The sequence below is a fragment of the Phycodurus eques genome, chromosome 17 (assembly GCF_024500275.1).
Source record: "Phycodurus eques isolate BA_2022a chromosome 17, UOR_Pequ_1.1, whole genome shotgun sequence".
Classification (NCBI taxonomy): Eukaryota; Metazoa; Chordata; class Actinopteri; order Syngnathiformes; family Syngnathidae; genus Phycodurus; species Phycodurus eques.
In genome coordinates, this window is record NC_084541.1 from 15,258,249 (window position 1) to 15,279,119 (window position 20,871).

The window sequence follows — 20,871 nt, forward strand, 5'->3', positions numbered from 1 at the left end:
TTTTTTTTTTAAATGATTTTAAGAAAGTCATTGAATCTAAAGATTTTCCTAATGTGCTTGTTTTGTTTCATGTGTATGTGTGGGAAAACTTATTTGTATGTATTATTAAATTAAGCTGCCCATGGAAATGAGAGGAAATTGAAATGTTTAAATCTCGATTTAAGACTTATTTATACACTCTCGTGACCGTCTTCATGTACTGTATATCTGTGTCTCTATTTTACTGCCCCAAGGTGGCCAAGGAGTGCACAACATAAGGAGCAACTCAATGTTCATTGAATTGAAGCAAAAAAAAAAAGAAAAAAAAGGGGCAAACACTATTTAATTATTTACATTCTATTTAATCATGTCATTAATTTTTGATTTTTATAAAGTGCAATATTATACCATGCTATTTCTTTCATTATAAAATACATTTTTGTTATTTAAAAAAAATGCTTTTGGGGAGGTTGGAACCAATTAATGGCATTTCCATTCATTTAAATGTCAAAAGATTGCTATTTTTCCTTTTAAAAAAAATCTCAAGTGACTTTATTCCTGCACAAGTTTTTTTTTCTTCTTTTGGACGTTTGAAATCCACTTGTTGAGCGATGACGATGAACTTTGATCATTTTATTCCCTTGAAGAAATGACTTTTTTCTTTCTCTTGAAAGTACATTTTCCTTCTAAATATATGCATTTATTGCAACTTTGTTTTTGCAAGACAACAACTTGATTCTCACGGTATCCTTATGTTCATTCTCCCCAGTTTTCCTCTATTACCCCCCAACTCCAAAATTGCCTCAATTACTCAATTGCAGCTTTTTTGTCCCGATCATCTGTTGCCCCCCCCCCCCCTCCCCCTCCCTAAACCGCAACGGGCCGGTTTGCGCTTGCCCAATAATCCGAATTAGCGGACCATCTGCCGTCTCCTCCGACTGCTCCGCGCACTACTTTGTCACGCGCCTCCTCCCTCTCCCCTCTCTCCCTCCTTGTGTGCACTTGCATGCTGTGCAAGCGAGGGGCCACCGGGCGGAGTAATCGCACTGGTATCAATCGAGCGTGTGCACGTGCGTGCATGTGCGTGTATTTGTGAGTGAGGGTGTGTGAGTGCTCCCGCTCCTGCTGCTGCTGCTGCTGCTACTGCTGCTGCTGCTTGTCACTCATTGTTGCGCGCACACGGGCAGCGACAAGGAGCACCGAGCGAAATCCGCCCGCTGGCTGTTGTTGTTTACCAGCATTTTAATAAACGAGGAGAATATCAGTTGAGTCGCTGTTAAAGATGCTTCAAATAAGGGACATCCTCTGTGGATTCCTTTACATCGCCTGCGCAGGTGAGTTTTTTATTTATTTATTATTGTTTGTGTGTTTTTTTTTTTTTTTTTTCAAATGGAGGTGCTGGTGGAGCATCCTCCGGAGACACCGGCGACCACCCGGAGGCTTGTTTACCGGCGGAGGCACACCGCGCTCGGCCCCAAAAGTTACCCACCAACACCACCCTCCCCAAGAGGTTTGAAATGAAACGTGGCGGCTTGGAATCAGTCTGGCACGCAAAAAAATTGCTTTTGTGGATAAATTCAAGCAACTTTTAATTAAAAAAAAAATAAAAATTAATCGATTAATTAATTATTTATTTATTTTGTGGTTGCATTAGCATCACCGCTCCTCATCACGTGGGCCATTCCAATTCCTTTCCAAGGCTGAATTTCCCCCCTAACGTGTCAAATGCTCCATCATGTGTGGTGCACATGATCAGAAGTACGAAAAGAGTGTCTGGACTTCCTCTTTCTTTCAAATTATGGCCTTTTTTTTTTTTTTTTTTTTTTTTTTTTTTAAATTACTGAGGTGAACACATTTCTGCGGTTGTCTTCCGCGTTTCCGATGTGTGGATGGTAAAGAACAGCTTCGAGCTGAGAGTCCAGACAGAACCGGCCGTGGTGTTTAATCCGGTCGGAGACTGCCAGAAAGTCATCGTGTGTGTACAATAGCTCCCAATCCCGAGGCTCCAGTGGTTAGGGGACCCTTTTTGTTTTTAGCCCCCACGCACCACCACCACAATGAACTCAAACCTCCTCCTCCTCCTTGCATCTGCTGTCCAGTTCTATAGGCGGCCCCAAGTGTAGTTTGGAGGGCTCCCGGGGGCCTTTGGAGATAGGAAGAATCGTTGATTTACGAGACGTCCGCCCGTTTACAAAAAGCGAAGTTAGGCATTGTCGGCGCACGGTTCTGTTCTCTCAAACTGTTATATTTAGCCCATGTGTTGACCAGCACTGCAGTGTCAGATACAAATATTCAGTGACAAGGCCTTTCATTTTCTGATAGTACACCCACAATTCTGAAAAAACGGTATTTTTAGCATGGTGCTTACTGCTTGCTATTGATGCATTTCCATTGGCAAGAGGAGGCTTGACCACATCTCAGGGTGGCGAGGATTCCAGTGCCACAGCTGCTCGCTCGTGGGTCTTGTAGATTTGTCATTATAACGTGGCTAGAAATGATCAGCACGTTACCCGATTGACTCCAGAGTCTCCACTTTGCTGCCGGTTTCTTGCCCTCAGTCTCCTCTCAGATTAAAATTGTCCCCCCGACAGCACAGACTCCTTCTCATTCTGCATTTGTATCGTTTTTTTTTTAGCCTGTCTAGTTCCGACAGATGAGCTGTTGTCGCAATTTCTAGCTGAATTGATTTTTGGAAAACTGAAATTAGCGGGAGTATTGACGCGGTCATCTTCAATATCGAAAAAAAAAAGTTTCAGAGTAAAAAGCACCCGCATAAAGTCGCAGTCTGACAGCATTAACGAAAGCCACACTTTTCATAACTTTGATACGATAAATAAGATGTCGGAGTATATATTCTTTTGTACTAAATTGATTGAGTCAATGCACCGCCGTAATTGGGAGCTGCTCCATTTATGTTAAAGTAGAAGCTGTTTCATCAATACTAACTAACTGTTTCATCAATACCTTTAGCCCGTCTATGGCATTTTGCATTATACGTTAACATCAGCCTAGTGGGCTTTCGTTCAACGAAATTACGTGGTTTGGTTAAACATTTTGGAGCTTCAATTTACTCCACAATGTTCAGTTTATTGTGTATTAGACTTTTGTCTTCAATAGGTGCTTCAGGTTATGTCCCTACACTTGCTGTATTTGCTCGTCTGGCTTTCATTCTTTCCACATACTGTAAATACAGTATATATGACTTAGCCTCTTTTTTGGGAGGAATATTTTCTATCTACCTTATAATAACAACATATGGTATTGTTTCATTTTTGACAGCGTGGTGTTGTGGTACTTTTGTAGTACCGGTGTACCGTGCAACCCGAGTACAGTGTGATATTTTTAATCAGCTGAGATGAAATGAAGAGCGTTTCGATGACTGTAGTGGTTTGATGCCTGGCCAGTACCCTAGTGCCCAGACACTGCTAGTCGCAAGGCCGGATAAAAAATGGGTGGGTTGCATCAGGAATGACATCCGGCATAAATCTTGTGCCAAACAAATCATGCGAGTGACTCGCCGTAGCAACCCCTGACCAGACAGGCTGAAAGTCACACTATTTTATCGGCTGCATGCAGCCTTCTCATTTCAACTAAATAGACCCGGACCGCACCAGTTTGCAATAGGACCGACACCACTCGAACAGGTGCATGATGTTCCGTTTGGTCAGCTGAGATGTCACAAAGATTGCTTCGATGACATTACACTGTTTTATATTTGAAATCGTTCGACTTGACTGCGGTCCGTGTCTTTGGGCCGGTCGATTTTTGAGCGACATCAGTTTGTGTGGTGTGCACCAGGGTTTAGATTGCGGTGACACACATCAAACAAACAACAGAAATAACAGAGTTGTCAGACTAAACCTTTCAAATCTGAAGAAGATCTGACACTTGTTGCGAACACGCCTGTATTGTGTACTTTGGAAAAGGTCCAATCAATTACTTTGGAGTCGTACTGTGCTGCAATTTCGGTTTTCGTAAGGCTTCGGCTATCATTTCAGCCTAATTTGATTGTTTTCAGTCTGCAATATAAATCTCAGTCTACTCGCGTATGCGACTATTTATTAGCAGGTCAACTAGCGCGGCGAATGTGTCCTGCTTAGGCCCAGGTCAACGATGCTGCATCGCTTCTGACTCGCTCCCATATTTTAAGAAATTCGCTGCATAAGCTCATAAAGAGAAAAATTGAAAAAGAACCAAGAGAAAGATAATTAGACATCTGTGAGTTGGTGCCGCTCGGTTGCGGCAGGCGAAGAAAGTCAAAGACATTGATTGCATTATTTGATAGGCCGTGGTGTATTAAAAGGGTAATGGTTGTATTACTTATTAGAAGGCCGACCAACCTAATTGGCTTCATTGATTTCCGGTTCCAGTTTCAGTTCAGTGGTAATTAAATTTTGAAGCCGGTGAAGATGCTGAGATGAGACACGCGTCACTTTATGAGAAATGAAATTATCCATTCGAAGCAAGATAATGGTCTTTTTTTGCCTGGAGTTCGGGACTGTCATGTCAAAATGTACTTTTTTTTTTGTTTTTTTTTTGTCCTGTTCGCCTGTTAGGTCACGCAGAATGGAAGCTCTGTATCCCTTTTATGCCGGAAAAGTTTTACTGTGTCACAGTGGCGTTTTTAAGCTTCCGCTGTGGTTTCTTCGAATTATAATTGAAGTTTATTGCGAATCAGAGTCTAACAGAACAATGTTCCTAGAGGGGAGAGAGAAACGAAGACAAAAGACAAAGCACTATTTGTAAACAGGCTGAGAAAAGTAAGTCATTACATTATCTACAACAATGAAACATTAAATATGAGTGTTGCCTGGGGCTGTACTGCTACACCCTGTGAGGGAAGGACTGGACAAGCAAGAACAGGAGAAGGATAGGAGAAGAAGCATGCAGGACAAGAGTCGTGATCCCGGCTGTACAACTGAAGTGTGGTGGGATTGACTATGTAAATTATAAAAGTCTACAAGACGAGAGTATGACTGAGGGGATACACAAACAATTTGCATATTCATGAGTTATTTGTGGCAATAAGTGAGTGGCCCCACACCCAGTGAAAGAGTTCCAGGGGTGTGTGCCTGCGGAAACACGCAAGTGAATTGACACCGTTTTACATGCACAAAGACTGACAGAAGTGTCCTGTAATTGCTCTGCCCGCACTGCGGAAGCTGAGGACACCACCCAATCAATCGAGGGGAGGGATCCGGCACAGGCGTCCACCGAGAGCAGCCCGGTGGACGGGACACGCCCCACATCGAGGCACCCATGGCGGTCCGCCGGCCCCACCGAGGCGGATCCGACAACTGGCCAACCGGCGGGGGCCACGAGGACCCAATTTGACAAGGGTTTTCCTGTTTTTCAGTGCAAATCAAAGCCATACAGTAGTTTCGCGCAGTCCGAGTCAACAAAAATCGAAGAGTGTGTTCTTGTGTCATGACTGACTCCCCCTCTCTGGCTTGCGGTATTGTTGCAATTAAATTATGAGTATTCGATTTGTCATGTCAGTGGTCTTGGATGATTTCAAACTGGTTTGAAAATACTCGCTGAGAAGTTGAGTCTCATTCTTGGGTATTCCATGTATGCGTTGTGATTATACTCTCTAATTGATGATACAGATAGCGACTTGTCCTTATTTGTCCTGAAAAATGCATGTGAATGTGAGAAAATACACATGCACATGTTCAGGCGGCGTCCAGCAGGGCACCATGTTAACCCCCCTTGGTAGTTGGCAAATCTAAAATGCGATCAGAAATCTGTTTTTAGTCCCAACAACTGCTTGGGCTGTTTAACACCAATATCATTATCATCATCAAAAATCACATTGGATTCATTTGTTTCAGTGAGACTAAAATGTAAGATCTCTGGTAAATAATCATCAAATTAACAGCACAGGGATTTCTATGAATCTGTTTAGTTTGAAGGCTTTTGCAAAGATTGCTGATTTAAAAAAAAAATTTAAAACATTTTTTTTTTTTTTTTGGGGACGCTGTACGTAAAGTGGCGAACAAGGAGTCTCAAGACAACACTGGTGGTGAAACGTAGCTTCATGTTTCAAATACTTCTTCAGTGTCCTTGTGTGATTCCTCGTGTTGTAGTCTCTCTTCTATACTTTGCTCAAATTTGAGCAGGATAGGTTAATCAAGGTGAAGACGACATGAATATCACTCTTATTTAGCAATTCATCCACGTCCAAAAAGATGTTTTGCTACATGGAGCGTCGAGACTTAATTCCAACCACCCACCGACGAAAAAGACGAGGAAACAGTGAAAGTTGCAAGCGAAATTGTACAACTGCTAAATGGCAAACACATGTGACTTTAAGTGCCATGCGGTTGTGCGTGTTCAAAGCCACTATGAAAATAATATGGGCTATTTTTGAATGAAGGGGAACTGGGGGGGAAAAAAAGCAGCCAAACAAGAGGAAAATTACAAGGTCACGCTCAGAATAAATACAAGCCTCTGGAACTTTGTTACTGCACCATCTGTGTGTAAAAGTGACACAGTGAACACGCTTTACTCTGTCGCATCATGGTAATCAACGGATAACAGGTTCTGAGGGCAGATAACTACTGCTCAAAAATCCTCTCTAGAACCAAAAACGGTAGAACCTGATAAGCCCCATTTCCACGGTTCACGTCGGAAGGCAATGTGTTTTTATTGTAGAGTCCCTCCTACTTTTTGGTACCCCCTTCGTTAGGGTGCTGTTGTTTCGGTGCGCTTTAGATTGTCAAGCTGATGTAGATGCCGCCGTCCTGCCTACACAAGCTGCCGTGGAAATTATAACCTTGAACTGGACTATACCACGAGGTGGAACAATGCTAGGGACTACAGTGGTTATGAAAAAATAGCACTCTAGGATCTTGTACATTACAAAAACATAGCATAAGTCACTTGTATCTGAAGGCACCCTTGTTTTTATTTTCACTTTAGAGGGACCTTAAGCTATTAGGAAAGTAATCTGCACAGGCAAAACATACTTGTTAGTCACATGTCCGAATACATTTGCTCACATGAAAAACAGGTAGGTTCAAACAAAAGGGTGCGTATCGTATGAAAGTACCTGGAAATAAAAGCTGCATCTTGGCTCATATTCATCGTTTGATGTCAAACCCAAAAGGTTTCACTCTACAGCAAAAAATTAGATTGACTCCCTGTTCAATACTTTGTAGGGGTGTGTATATCACCAAACACAGTTCACTCTAAAGCTAAATAAAAGCTTAATTATTCATAAATCCTCACCGTGGGCCAGCGTTTCTTCACGGTGAATTCGTTAGTGTACCATTTGTATTTGACAGTCGCTCGCTCTATTTCATCTCCCGCCACTGTGAGACGCCGATGGGCTGGCCTTTTGCATATTAATAAGTGCGTGAATAGAGCCGTGATCCATTTGCATTGTGTGAGCGCTGAGGGTGTCCTATTGAAAAGTGAATGTGGGGGAAGAAGAAGCACAAAAATAATACAAAAAAAGCCCCCCCGACCCCCTCCGCCCCTGCCGCTTGTGTTATATGTATGAAGAGTTGCTTCAAAAGAGTTCACACAGTATGTACACAACATACATCATTGAGAGTAATGAGTTAAGTCAGGTTAAGGAACATCGTGTGGTTACGATGATTTTAAAAACGTGCAGTCTGTATTTCAACCTATGTTGGTGGTTTATGTCTCATTAAACGTACAGTACGAGGTAAATTCTAATTTGTACTTTATGTGCTCTTACATGTCATTTACTCTTGAAAAGTCCCAAGCCTGTCGCAAATGGACCGACGTGGAAACAAGTACTGCTGCAAAACCACACCGCAGTACACGGTACCCATTTAACGGTCGGTCGAAATCCTCGCTTTATAAGACGACTATTTGTAGGAGTTGCCGTAGCAGCATGGCAGCTACTGACATCGTAAATTTGTCCTTTTGCTAAATCGAGATTTTTAGAAGTTTATTCATTTCATCTCATGCAGCAGATGTTTTTTCGCTTTGCGGGAAAATGTCCGAGTGCTGCTGTATGGTGGCAGTGCACTCAACTCACTTGACAGCAAGTAGCAGTTTGGCAGATAGACAAAAGTTGAAAAAAAAAAAAGAGGCTTCCATCTGTTTAATGCTTCTCCCAGCTGCACTCAAATGGCTCGCTAGCTTAATGCTAACACAAATTTGGAAAACACCATAGATGGGCTAATGAATAGCATCTATGTGGAATGAACGGTGCAGCAATACATGTAGACAGACAATACAAGAACAACACTCACAGGCATATTCATTTTCCTCTGCGAAAAACGATTGATATGATTGCTGTTTCTCAGTTCCTTACTGTAGTTGTGAAAGTCTTCTCCGTTTGTGTCTGCATGACTATATTATACTGCCACTCCCGGTGGCCAAGTCACACACATCAGGAGCCCCAATGAATTATTCCTGATGTTACAAACTGTTAAATTCTTTACATTCTATTTTATTATGTCGTAACACTACGTTTTTATAAAGTACAATACAACAATGGGCTATTTTCCTTATTATTTAACATATTCCCAAAATTTGGTTCGTTTTTTTTGGGGGGGGAATTTGGAACGGATTCATGATATTTCAGTTCATGTCAATGGGGAAAGGTGATTGGAGATACAAGTGTAAAAGAATAGAAGCACAATTTAGTTGTTGGACTGCCAAGACTGTTCATTTATAAAGACGTCAGTGACTCAAGTTAACTACACTTCACATGAGTAGCGGGAGTGCGATAGCCACTTGATCCTCACTGCTGCTTTTCAATAGAGAAAGAGCTTTTCTTCTAACCATAAGTGCATAATTATAGTGAATGTTATTGGAATTATGGCCGTAATAAGTCTCGATACATTATAATAATAATAATTAGAATCGTTCCAAATTTGTACATGATGATGACTTTCAAGCTCTCTTTAATGTTGTAGGAACAACCCATTAGCACTATGAGGGGTGTGGCTGCGTGATCTCATACCAAGATGGTGTCTTGCGTCGTTGCGAGCCTTAGATTATCTTCTCAAGTAATCCCCATTAATGCCTTTGTTATGTTTTGTTTGCTTCCAATGGATACGGGTTAGAAGAAAAGCTTTGCGCCTGTGCTCAATTAGTGACTTTGCCCGGTAACCAACTGCCAATGAACGGCGCTTACAGTCGGGATACGGGTGATCACTTAATGCTTGCGCTGACCGTAAAATGTTGCCAACGAGGTCTGCTTTGTTAAGGGCCTATCTCACAGGCGAAGACGTTACCCACACAAAATAATGTATATTATGTGTTTTTTTTTTTTTTTTTTTATAAACACCAAGATAGGAAGTCAATATTGATTGACTGTCTTCAGAGAGCGAGACAGGTTTCCATGTGTAATGTTTTAATGTTGACACACACAGACTTAACAACAGCTCGCAATTCATCTTGAAGCACCCTCGTATCTGAGATTTTTGCTCGTATCTCAAGACAAAAAAAATCAGTCAAGCGACGGCTGAGACATGAATAGTAGTTCAGCTTCCTCCTACTTCCTACACTAGCTGACATCACGTTGTGGTTATTTAGACAGCGAACTAGTTGCAACTAAATCAAGAGCGCCTTTGCTGGTTGTGGAAAATAAAAATAAAAATGCTCCACAGAACGCCAACCATTAACCATTAGCAATTGACGAATCAGTCATTGTTCCAGATTTACTCCGGTATTAGTTCAGACTGATTCCTTGGCCTAAATATCAAAAACAAATGTCCAGTTTTCCGAACCCTCAGCTGCATACTTCACCCGGGCGAGTTAATGATTTATCGACCGCAGCGCAGCGATCAAGAGCAGGATTGGCTCTTTCACTCAAAGATGAGCAGCTGCTGTTTGGTTTGCCGCTCTTCCTCGCGTTTCCTGCCATGAAATCCATCGCCTTGTTGTACCTTAGCAGGGTGTGCACTTAACTCTTTCCTGACCCCGCGCTATGACTCACCGTCATGATGTAATGCCTGGCAAGGTTGGGCTCGCTCATCCCGGTAGGGGTGATGGAGGCTCCATCTGAAATTACCCCCCCGGTGTTAAGATGCCTCAGCCTTTGTGTTGCCCCCCCCCCCCTCCCCCCTCCCCTCGGAGAATAAAACGCTGCGAGATGTGCAGCTTACGCGGTATTGCAAGAACTGGTTGTTTATTGTCTGAATTGGCAACTTGCGCACATTCTTGGGGCGAGCATCCTCTGTGGCCCGGCAGTCTTTTGAACCTTGTACGCCAGCCAAAGAGTTGAAAGACAAGGTCACGTGGGCCAAACTTTGACTTTGTCACATCGAGCAAGTTCTCGTCCAGAAAGTTTTGTACAGTTTTTATATTTTCAGTTCTGACTATACGTTTAAGTCTCGGATGTTTTCAGTACTGTCGGAAGGGTTGGTCTCAGTTTCAGTATTGTCCAGTCCAGTCTATTTGAGTCTTGGATCTCTTCTTTGTCTTCAAAATTGGTCTTTTCTCAAATATTTTTGCCACTGTATTTAAAAATAATATATATTTTTAATACTGCGTTACCATTTTTCTCCATTCTGATATTTTTGTGTAGTCTCAGATAATTTCAGTCGTATCAAGAGTTTGGCTCAATTTTGCATATTTTCAGCACAAGTCAAATGTTTTCTGTCAGAGTCTGGGATATTTTTAACTGTCAAGTTTTCTCCCGTTTTTATTGTCAGTACTGTCTCAAGGTTTTTGTCTGATATTTTCTGAAGTATAATAAGATTTGATCAGTCTCGGATATTGTAATAATGTCACAAAATTAAGTATAGTCAAGTGCAATGCATTTTAGGTATCCTCAAAGTTTTGTCAAGTCTTGGCTATTTGCTGTACTTCCTTTTTTTTCCCCCAGTGTCTTTTTTCTCTTTCAACACTGCTTAATTTTTTTTTATCAATCTTACATTTTTCAATACTTTCTTTGTTTTGTCCAGCCTAGAATATTTCAGCAGTCTAAAAGATTTGTCAAGTCTTTGATTTATTCAATAGTCAGATATTTTCAATACTGTAAAAAAGTTCAGTCTTTGATCTTTTCAGAACTGTCGAAAAATGTCATCCTTTCGGGGAGGCTGAAAAAGGCAAAGGTTCAGTCTAAGCTTGTGTTGTAGCTTGATGTTCAGTTCTCATATTAACGTGAAACCTGTCATGAGGTGGGAAAAAGATGAAACGCGCTGGGAGACGTTTATTTGACAGGCTCTTAGGACCTTTTTGATCAAACTACCGTGTCAGCCTTCATCTAATTAGTTGGTAACATCCAATATAGGGAGCCTGTGAAATGTGCGGTGTTGAGGTAATGCTGATAGAAATAAATGTGTTGTTGTCCCTGGCTGGTCGCAGGTGGCTGGCGAGGTAACATCATCTTTGTAGCGGGAAGCACGAAGATACAGACTGGCCTTGATAAGATTCAATACCGGAAGATTCTGCGTAGATTTGCCACACAAGATTGCTTATATGATTGAATGACGGTATTGGGAAGTTGTTGGGACTTGGTCTTGGTTATGTCTGCTGCTTCTGTTGAACTGTCTCTGTGGTTATAATTCTCAGCCAGTTGTTAGACCTGAATTAAGATGTTGTTTCCTCTATAGTGTAGCAAGAACCCAGTTGGTCTTGGTAGCAGTATTCAAATTGGGAATAGTTCCGGATCACCCCTCAATATTTTTCTTGATGTATTCCAAAGTTTTTGTTTATGGTCCCGTGTTACAGCAAGAATCCTCCCTATTGATTTTAAAGTATTTCCGACCGAAAAGGTCAGATTTGTGGCAGTATCAATTGCCAGTGCTGCCCTCAAGGGCTGATGCTCAACAACCGATCTTCTTCAATTCTTCAGGGACTATTGATTTTTTTTTTTTTTTTTTTTTTTTTTTTTTTTTTTAATGTCATCTGATATGACAGTCTTGAGCGGGGAGGTTAAACTATCAAACTGAGCACATGTTCCTTTTCAACGCACAAGCTGTCGCAATTGCAAACCGATTATCTTCAAAATTGCTTAAAACGGTAAACAATAAAACCGCTGACATCGAAGCAGGTAAGCCGATAACTTCAGCAATTGACACCGTTGGATGTCCTTCTCTTTTGTAAAGCCAAAGAAAAAGCAAAATTAAAGTTAAAAATTGACTTCCTCACCTGAAAATATTGGTATATTTTAGAATTTGCACCGTGAACCCACGGTGCTTGCTTCACTTCCAACTTAGTGACTGTGTGAGTGATTGTCAGTCTTTATATATGCCCTGTGACTGACTGGCATCCTGTCCAGGTTTTGCCTGCTGGGATCGCCTTCAGCTACCCATGACTCTGAACAGGATAAGCAGTATAGCAAATAGATGGAGAGATGGAAGTACCACAACCCTTATTGGTATCACACTGCCACTGTTGTAAGCCAACTTGATTTGCAGCATTGAGTCATCACCTCCCCCCTGTCCTGAACGTGAGTTCAGGAGTAGTAGGGTCCTTACCATTATCTGTTAGTGGGTCCGTCTGTTGTGTTTGATGGTTTGGTCATTTATAAGGCTTTCACTGGATGGGGTGCACCGTCCTTGGAAGAAAAGGAGGGGGGGGGGGCGGGGTCGCAGTGAATCGGGCCAAGTGAGGGGGGAGGATGGGCGAACAAAGGTGCGCAGGGGGTTGGAGGAGGAGGAGGAGTGGCGGCAGCGTTGTCAGGACACAATTCAGAGTGTCATCAAGGAGGAGAGGCTCCAACATCTGGATTTACGGCTTTCTTTTCACTCGAGTGCTGTTTTCTGGGATAAAGCAGAGAGCGGGAACACGATCAGAACGCGACTATCCTCCAGAGGAAAGCCAACAAAAAGCGTCTAGCTCCAAATTTTGGTTCTGCTTTTTTTTTTTTTAAATCTAAAACTCAGACATTGATTTCATTCAACGTTATTTAACTCATTTAGTGCCAGTCCATTTAAGCACCAAAAACTAGATTAGACTCGCTTCTTTGATCCTCTTTGTTTTTACTTTTTTCTGTTCTTGATTAATAATCAACAGTAGAATATGGGTTGGTTTCACCAAAAGCACCGGTTTCTGACAAAGAAGTGGACAAAACAAGCTTTTTGTGAAAAGAAACATGCCAAACAGAACATTGACTTTGACGCTGGTATTTTTGCATTTGTGACACGTCAAACTATAAGGCAACAAAAACAAGACTGACGTTTGATGGTGAAATATATATTTAAAAAAATATGCAACTAATTGCACCATGAGCGATGCTGACTCACCACATGGCTCAAGCTTTTTTTATGTGCTGCTCGCCATACACTCCATGAACTGTGCCGTCTTTTCTCAACATCACGACACACTTTCTACTAACAACTGCGAGACATACAGGTATGTATATACCATACATATACATACGCTCGTCAAGTGTAAAGTGCTTAAACTTGTCTGACTTCTAACGTGTTTGCATTCCTCTCCCTCATAATCGACACAGACGAGCCGTTTACCACCCCTGATCTTTATCTTCTACTCAAAAGCTGCACTGATCTCAAATCCAAAGCGATGCAACGCCGCCATCTACTGGGATCTGTTAGACATTACAGTGGTTTACAAACCTGCATTTCACAGACAAGCTGGGTGAGAGCCTCTACCACGCCTACCTGTTGAAAAATGAACTTGACGAGTATATTCGTCTGTGGCAGTAAACGGTTAGATTCCAGTTGACGAGTATAAACGTCCACCGCTGTGAATAAGTTACTTGCGTTATTATTTTCTTCTTCGTCACACAATCTTATTCAAACCCGTTTGAAATCCTGCAACATCAAAGCCGTGCTGAACTACTCCGCTTTCTGGATTGCAAAGTTTACTGGCAGGCTCATTTTGTCCGCAAAGTGCGTCAGCGCGCTGCTTTAATCACCCCATGTTGGTCTACTGTTTTCTCGCTGGGTAATTATTTTACTCTATTGACTGCTCTGAATTATGCCTGAGCATGAACATGGAAGCCATAAGATTGTTCTCTTTTTGTTTTGTCCTTCCCATCTTACAAGACAGAAGTTGCCAAATGATAAACAGGTTGTTTTTTAGACCCGCCAAGTAATTTTGTGGCATTCTTCTGTAATCGGGCTGCATTATTTTCTGTAATTACTCCAACCTTCCCACATCCATCCATCCATAGTTCTCTAACTTTCTGTACTCTATAACTTGTCCTCATTAGGGTCGTGGGTGAACTGGAACTAATCCCAGCTGACTTTGGATGAGAGGCGGGGTACACCCTAGACTGTTCGCCAGCCAATCACAAGGCACATAAAGGCAAACTACGATTCACACCAACAATTTAAAGTCTGCAATTGACCTGCATTTTGCATTGATGTGCGTTATGTATGACAAAACACACTAAAAGGGTAACAATGTTGCTGCTACAAAATGCTAATGTCTTCCTATTTTCTAGCTATTTATTGATGTAAATTTGGACTTTATGGACCCATCCTGCTTAAAATCCAATCCAATTGTAGTGAGTGATGTGCCAAAGTTTCATTAATATGCATGATTGAATTCATGCATTTTCAAGCAACATGTCATGAAGGGCTGAGCGTCTTTATGCTCGGGGCTATCAGCCACATTACGTCTGTGCATCGCCTAATTTGCGCCGTCGTCCTCATATCGCTTCGTCATTCGCGGCGATTGCGAGAGAGGAGGTGGTGTTGTGGGGAGAGGGGGGGGGGGCTTTTCTGTGAAAATAGCGAGACGCGTTTTTGTGCTAGCGCTGATGTAAATGCATGAGCAGCTGTTGCCCTGCTGAAAGTTTAATAGGGTTACAGCGCACGTAGCTTGGCTAAATTGGCTCGCCATCAATCAACAGTGACGGCTTGTTTTGAGAAAATTGCAATAATTGTGCTTGCGGTGTTCTTGTCGAGCATAAAAGACGCGTTGACACGATGCGTTTAAGAGCAATGAGCTCGTTGCTACCATTTGTTAATTGAGCACGGAAAAATGTTTAATTCACCATTTAAGGAAAGACAGGCTGTATGTTGAGCACCGTTTGCATCTGTTGTAGGGATGGGAATGATCATCGATTAAATGGAGCTTTAAGAATGGAGTTCACTATTTGGTGCTCTTAATGTAGTCTCAAAGTCCAAAATCCGAAATCAATATCGCAAGGTTTGTGTAAATACCTCGCTAGCTCCCAAATGAACAAAAAGAACAAAAATCTGGCAATAGAAACCTTTGCGAACGATTCGGCGTTGGTTGCACTTTCATCATGGTTTAATTTTTTCTCACTCATGGCTCGCTCTCCAAGCTCTGTGCGAAATGTTTGCCTGATACGGCTCGCTGTTGTTCCGCTCGGCTCTGCTTGCCGTTGCCAAGCTGGCAGTGGCGCCATAGTAACCTCCCGTGGCTTTGGCCCGCTCCCATTTCCTCGGGTGAGACACCCCGAAGGGACCGAGGAGGCAGCCGGGAAGACTCTGATCTCTGTAAATCACAAGCTACAGGGGAGCTGTATTGTTTGTGGTTCAAATCAGGTAGGAAAATCCAAGCTGCCCAAAATGCATTATGACAAACAACGTAACATCTCTCTCGGCCACATAGTGTTCTGGAAGTAAACGGTGTTTCTCGATTATGCTACTTAGGGTCATTGGTTTTAATCGAGGCTGGATTGCTTCGCACCTCAAACAGCGACGGAGTTCATTCGGAACCGTATCGAGACCGCCGCTTTGATTTGGCTCTCACGCGCGTTCAATTACTGCATTCGCTCGTGGCCCCAAAAAGCTTTGGACCAGGAAACATTTGCAACTGTCAGTTACGACAAAGACAACATAGCTCTTAAAAAAAGAAGAAGCTGAAACTAATGTATGTCCTGATCTCGTTAGGATTAACTCGAACCATAAACCTAATGCCACTCTAACCCTACCCCTACCAGTAGAGTCTAGTGGTATGGATAGGACAGGTATGCCCTAACTCTGACACCTTCCCTAACCTGGCAATGATTTGTCTCTACCCTCCATGCCAGGGGGTGAATCGCTCCCTAATTCCGACAAGAAGTGGAGAACAGAGGGGGCGGGCCCAGTGAAACGGAGAAGCTGCTGATAAAGGCCCGGTTGTTAGTCCTGACATGTACGAGTCCGGTCGCCTTTGGATACAGTGGAGGCTATCATGGCCAGCTTCCCAACGACACAACTCTCTCTTTTTTTTTTTTTTTCTCCCCCCCCCCCCGAAGCAGCCGCTCATTAGGGAGCACATCTCGCTTTGTGTGCGGACTTTAATGAGTCTCGCCGAAGCTTTGCATTCTAGCATGTAGCATGTCCGCTCGTCCAGTGCGGGGAAAAAGGAGGAGCTTCTCGCGCCGCCACCTTTCTCTCTCCTTTTTATATCTCGGTGTGCCCTCCCACCCTACCTGCCCGTGTTCTTTGATTTTAATGGTCGTGTCCGTTCTCATTACGGCAGGGGTGGCGAACAATCTCAGGGCGCCGTTTATTTGATGACATCGAGCAGCTTAATTAGTTCATTTTGCGGATATGGCTCCTCTTACTTGCCAGTGGCTTTCTTGTCTCCAGGGAGGACCTCAAATGCCAGCTCCCTCGTGGAAATGGAGGAGAGAGAGAGAGGCCTCGAATTGGGCAAAGAAACAAAATATGCTGTTTGAAGCACTTTTGGGGGTGGCCTCAGCATGAGCCGAGTCGGGGAAAGAACTTCATAATGACATTTGTCGAGGTTACGAGGTTAAACTGAATAAAGAAATATCTCTTTGGGGATGGGAAAGGGTGTTAAGTTCAATCAGGTTTCCTTTTAAAATATAAAGTTCCCTAACCCAATTGCCGTTCGTCCTCTGGGCTCCAAAATTGAGGAAAATGCTCAGTCCGGTCAGACTTACTGGCGAGACTCTTTAACTAAATGAGCTGACGCCCGTCAGTTGATTTTGAGGTTTTAAGTGTTTTCTCCAGCAGTTTGTAAAATGATATGAAAAACCCAATAACGGCGAGGTCTTCCTTTCATGGGTGGGTGGGGTGGGGTGGGGTGGGGTGGGGTACAGTCGGTGTACCCTTTCATCCAATCTGAACCATTTAAAAAGCTATCTCATTAAAAGCGAGAGGCGCCAGAAAAATGGAATGTCAGGGGCAGCAGCGTGTGGCGCTCCGAGTGCTCGTGGAGGGTGAACGGTGCTTCCTGTAACACTATCCTGTTTGTGGAATGGGGGGGGGGGGGGTGTTTTTGCAATGACATTCCGTTCCTGGGCAACCAGGCAGCAAGCAGCTGTGCATATTTTGGGGGTCCGGGGGGGGGGGCTGGTGCGGGGCTATAGTGATCCAATGACACAGCTCTGTTTGAACGGGGATCCATGTATCATTGTGGCCACAGTCACTTTTGTGTCATGTCTGTTGTAGGCGTGGCCTTTTCTCTTACTGTACAGTATCGGTCAGAGTTAGGGGACCCGAGTCACATTACTGAGCTCGAGTCATACTTAAGTGGGGAGTCGGGACTTGCTTGGGTAAAACTCGTGAAAGGTTCGAGTTGACTTAGACGCTCACACAGATGTCCAAGTATGTTGAGTTTGAGCGATTTCAAGTCACTTTTTTATCAATTTCTCTTTGTATAGTTTAGCCTGCAATTACTTTTTCAAATGTACTGGAGATACCCCCCAGCATATACGAGTTTGATTTGTTCCGTGTTCCCATTCTGCACGCAAAACATACCACCTGGGGCAGTATACCACATGAGTGTGTACATGAACACGGTCACAACTCCTCAGTCATCTGCAGTAATATTAGTCATTTTATGTAGAGGATAAAGAATATATGCCTGTGTGTAATAATATATATTGTCTGTCTACATTTGTTGCTGCGCCATTTGTGTTCAAATATCCATTGCTTAAGGGATATAACACGACATCGATGCTTGTCTAGTTAATCTATGGATTTCGTGTTGTGTGGTAAAACTTAGCTGACAGACTTTTGCAAGAAAAAAAATACATAATGTAATGTAATTATCTTTGTATTAAAAAAAAAGTCATGTAATTCTCTTTGCATTATGTAAAACTTTTCAGTAAACTTCAACTGGGAGTGGCGATGAACAGCTTGAAGCCTTTTTTTTTAAATTTTTTTTTTTTGGGAAGAATTGTTTACTAACGGGCAAATTGTTGCCTGCTGTGAAGTCAGCAAGCACCATTTAAAGTGCTCTTAACTCAAATTTTTGCTCAGGACAGAAAATTGACAGCTCGTATTTCAAAAAACTTGATGGGTTTTTATTTATTTTTTTAGATATATTATTGATATTAAATAGTCAAAGTGGATGTAGTTCAAAGTAGTAGTTCGACTGTGACATCATTTTTTTTCGTTTTATTTAAGACTGCAAACTAAAGACTGAATTGAAACCGCTTTGCCCCCATTGTTTCAAGAGATGATTATTATGATGCCATCCGCTTATATTTGGCCTCCCAATTTACTTTTTTTTTTTTTTTTTTTTTTTTACTGCAAGCATTTATCACCCCGCCCAAAACATATACAAATTATCGTTCCTCTTGTATTCCAGAACATTCCATTTCCCAAAAAGTTTATCGGCCGTTATAAGTTACGCTTGCCTGTGACCAATTAGTACCTTTTTCCAGTTATCCATCTAATAAGTAGTCTGTGTTGAAGCACATCAGTGTGCGATAACAGATTATAGTCAGCGCTGATTATATTTGAGAATGAAATCTCTAATTATCGACTGACACGTTTATGCAGAAACATCTTCAAAACGGATCTCTTGAGAGTCTTAGTCTAATCCACTCCTTAAAACCTGACGTCTAATTTGCTTCCGGCCTGTGTAACCGCGGCTTTCCAGGAGATAGGGAAGTGCTGTCGTGTTTTCAGGAAATGTATATCAGAGGACATCTCGGGAGTCATTAGTTGTAGACTCGCTCGCGTGCTCCAGAGTGGAGATGGAGCACCGGGGAGTGGGAGGATGCTCTCGGCTGGTGGGGCCTCATTAATCACTCGGCTCGCCGCAAGCTCCGGTGCCTCCTTTTGTCTACTTTTGTTCGACGGCTTCGGAGGCCGTAAACTTCATTGGCATTGGACGGCGGCGGGGCGAGAAAAACTTCACTCGGCGGCTCAGTTTGGGAATCTTTATCTTCCCTATACTGTATATACCATAGATTTATTTAGCTTTTTATATTGATGTTATTATTCGTTGTCTTTTGTAGCACCGTGGGGCCTTGAGTAGCGTAATTTCAATCCTGTGTATGTTACGCATATTGAAGAATTGACAAAAGTAGCTAGTAAATATTTGTATAAATAAAAATGTAAAGCGACAATTGCTTCAAGGACAAGAACTGACTATTGGGTGTCAATTTTTGGACCGCCGTCCAGCCTCATAAAAGGCCTTCAGTGCCATTTATGCAGCACAAAAATTTGGGAAGATGCTGGCTTTGTCATGCTGTGTGAAAGAGACGTTTGTTCCATTGGTTAATCAGCAGCGGAGACGTACTTTTTACTTCTGTAAGACTGCTGACAAATGTCTACACAAGTCATTTGTCAATTTAGGAGAGTATGAATGCAATTTTACCCATAAAAGAAGCTTGTTTTGCAGCAGCTGCCCAAGATTTTGGGGGAGAAAATGACTGTGGACCTCTGTAAACAAGCCAGAAATCAAACATGTGAGGTTGCAATGTGTTGCATGGGTCTGTCTTTGTGAAACACCCAAACACTTCTGTCTAATGTCGGACTTCGTAGAAAAATGTGTTTAAGGTTTTCTTGGATGCACGGCAAGGTGGCAAAGTGTCCAGTGCACCACATACCGGTAGCATATAGGGCGTGGTACACAGTCGCTCACTTGCTTGAGAAATGGCCGCCGCCTCAAAACAGGCTAATTTCAGCAGGACAAGAAATGTTGTATTTCCATGAAAGCATGTCACGTACACCTTCGAATTGCAGCATTATTGAATTGCACAGTCGCTGTCGTGCCCTTTTTGAATAAAGTTTGCGCTGAGAAGTCAATAAAAGAGTCTTGTTCTACTCTTTAGTTGTTTGTTAGTTGTTCTGACTAATGCGTTCAATGCACGTTGTTTTCCGTATTGATTATTTTTTTCCCCCCTCCGGGTACACTGGCTTCATTCCAAATAACTTAAACTCTAAATTGTCCATATGTCCATAACATTAATAAAAGTATAACTTAGTTGCTATCTTGGTGCCAGATAACTAGGTTGCAATAAATTAAGGAGCCTAATTTTGACAAAGTAGTGCTTTGCTGCCATCCCCTTGGGCATCTTGGTACCAAGGAACTATGTTCAAGTGAATTGAGAAGTTTCATTTATATTTTTGTAGCCATCTTGGGGCATTTATAGACAATTATAAACTGACGCTTGAGCCTGTACAGTAAACAAGCAAACAAACAAACAAAAAACATTGAAAAAAGCTGCTCTAAAAGTCTTACTAACAAGTCGTGAAGGCATTTGGTCCATTTTCTTCCCTGCTGCTTATTGCAGTTGGCTCCGTGAAACAGGAGGTTAAAGCCTGTGTCCGGCGGGAGGGGATGTGAGCGGGATGTGTGCTCGTTCCCTGTAGGTTTGCGGTCGATCTGTTCAAAGTATTGATTCACTGGAGCTTTAAAACGAGCCTCCGTGAGCAACTGTAAGCCGTTGACGAGTTGGCTCGTTGACCCGCGGAGACGCCCGACATCATAAGAATCCGACGTTCGTAACAGTGAACAATGAAAACTGAAATTATTATCGCAGCGTGCGGCTCGGAAAAGAGAAAACATGGCGAAAGTGAAGTCGACAGCGGATAAATAGACAAGCCCGCCCCCCGTTGGACTTTAGTAGGCAGTGGCACCAATTACGCTGTCGCCGGTGATCACGCAACTCATAAACAAAACCCAATTAGCAAAGCAGTCGTGCGAAGAGGCGGTGGAATGACGGAATTGATGAAGTGGACGCCGCTCCCGTCCTCGGAGGGATTCCGCAGATGCGCTGCTCAATATTTTACGTCTGACGAAAGGGTAATTGTAAATAACGAGGCA

At 42.6% G+C, this 20,871-nt stretch overlaps 1 protein-coding gene across 1 annotated transcript in view; it reads left to right on the top strand.

Annotated features, from left to right (window-relative positions):
- The first annotated feature begins 1,083 nt into the window (after positions 1-1,083).
- Positions 1,084-20,871, top strand: part of LOC133416317 (neural cell adhesion molecule 1-like) — a 212,954-nt gene continuing 193,166 nt past the window's right edge. The window contains 1 exon segment of the mRNA XM_061703151.1: positions 1,084-1,313. Coding sequence (XP_061559135.1) covers positions 1,262-1,313 — 52 coding nt within the window. The 5' untranslated portion in view covers positions 1,084-1,261.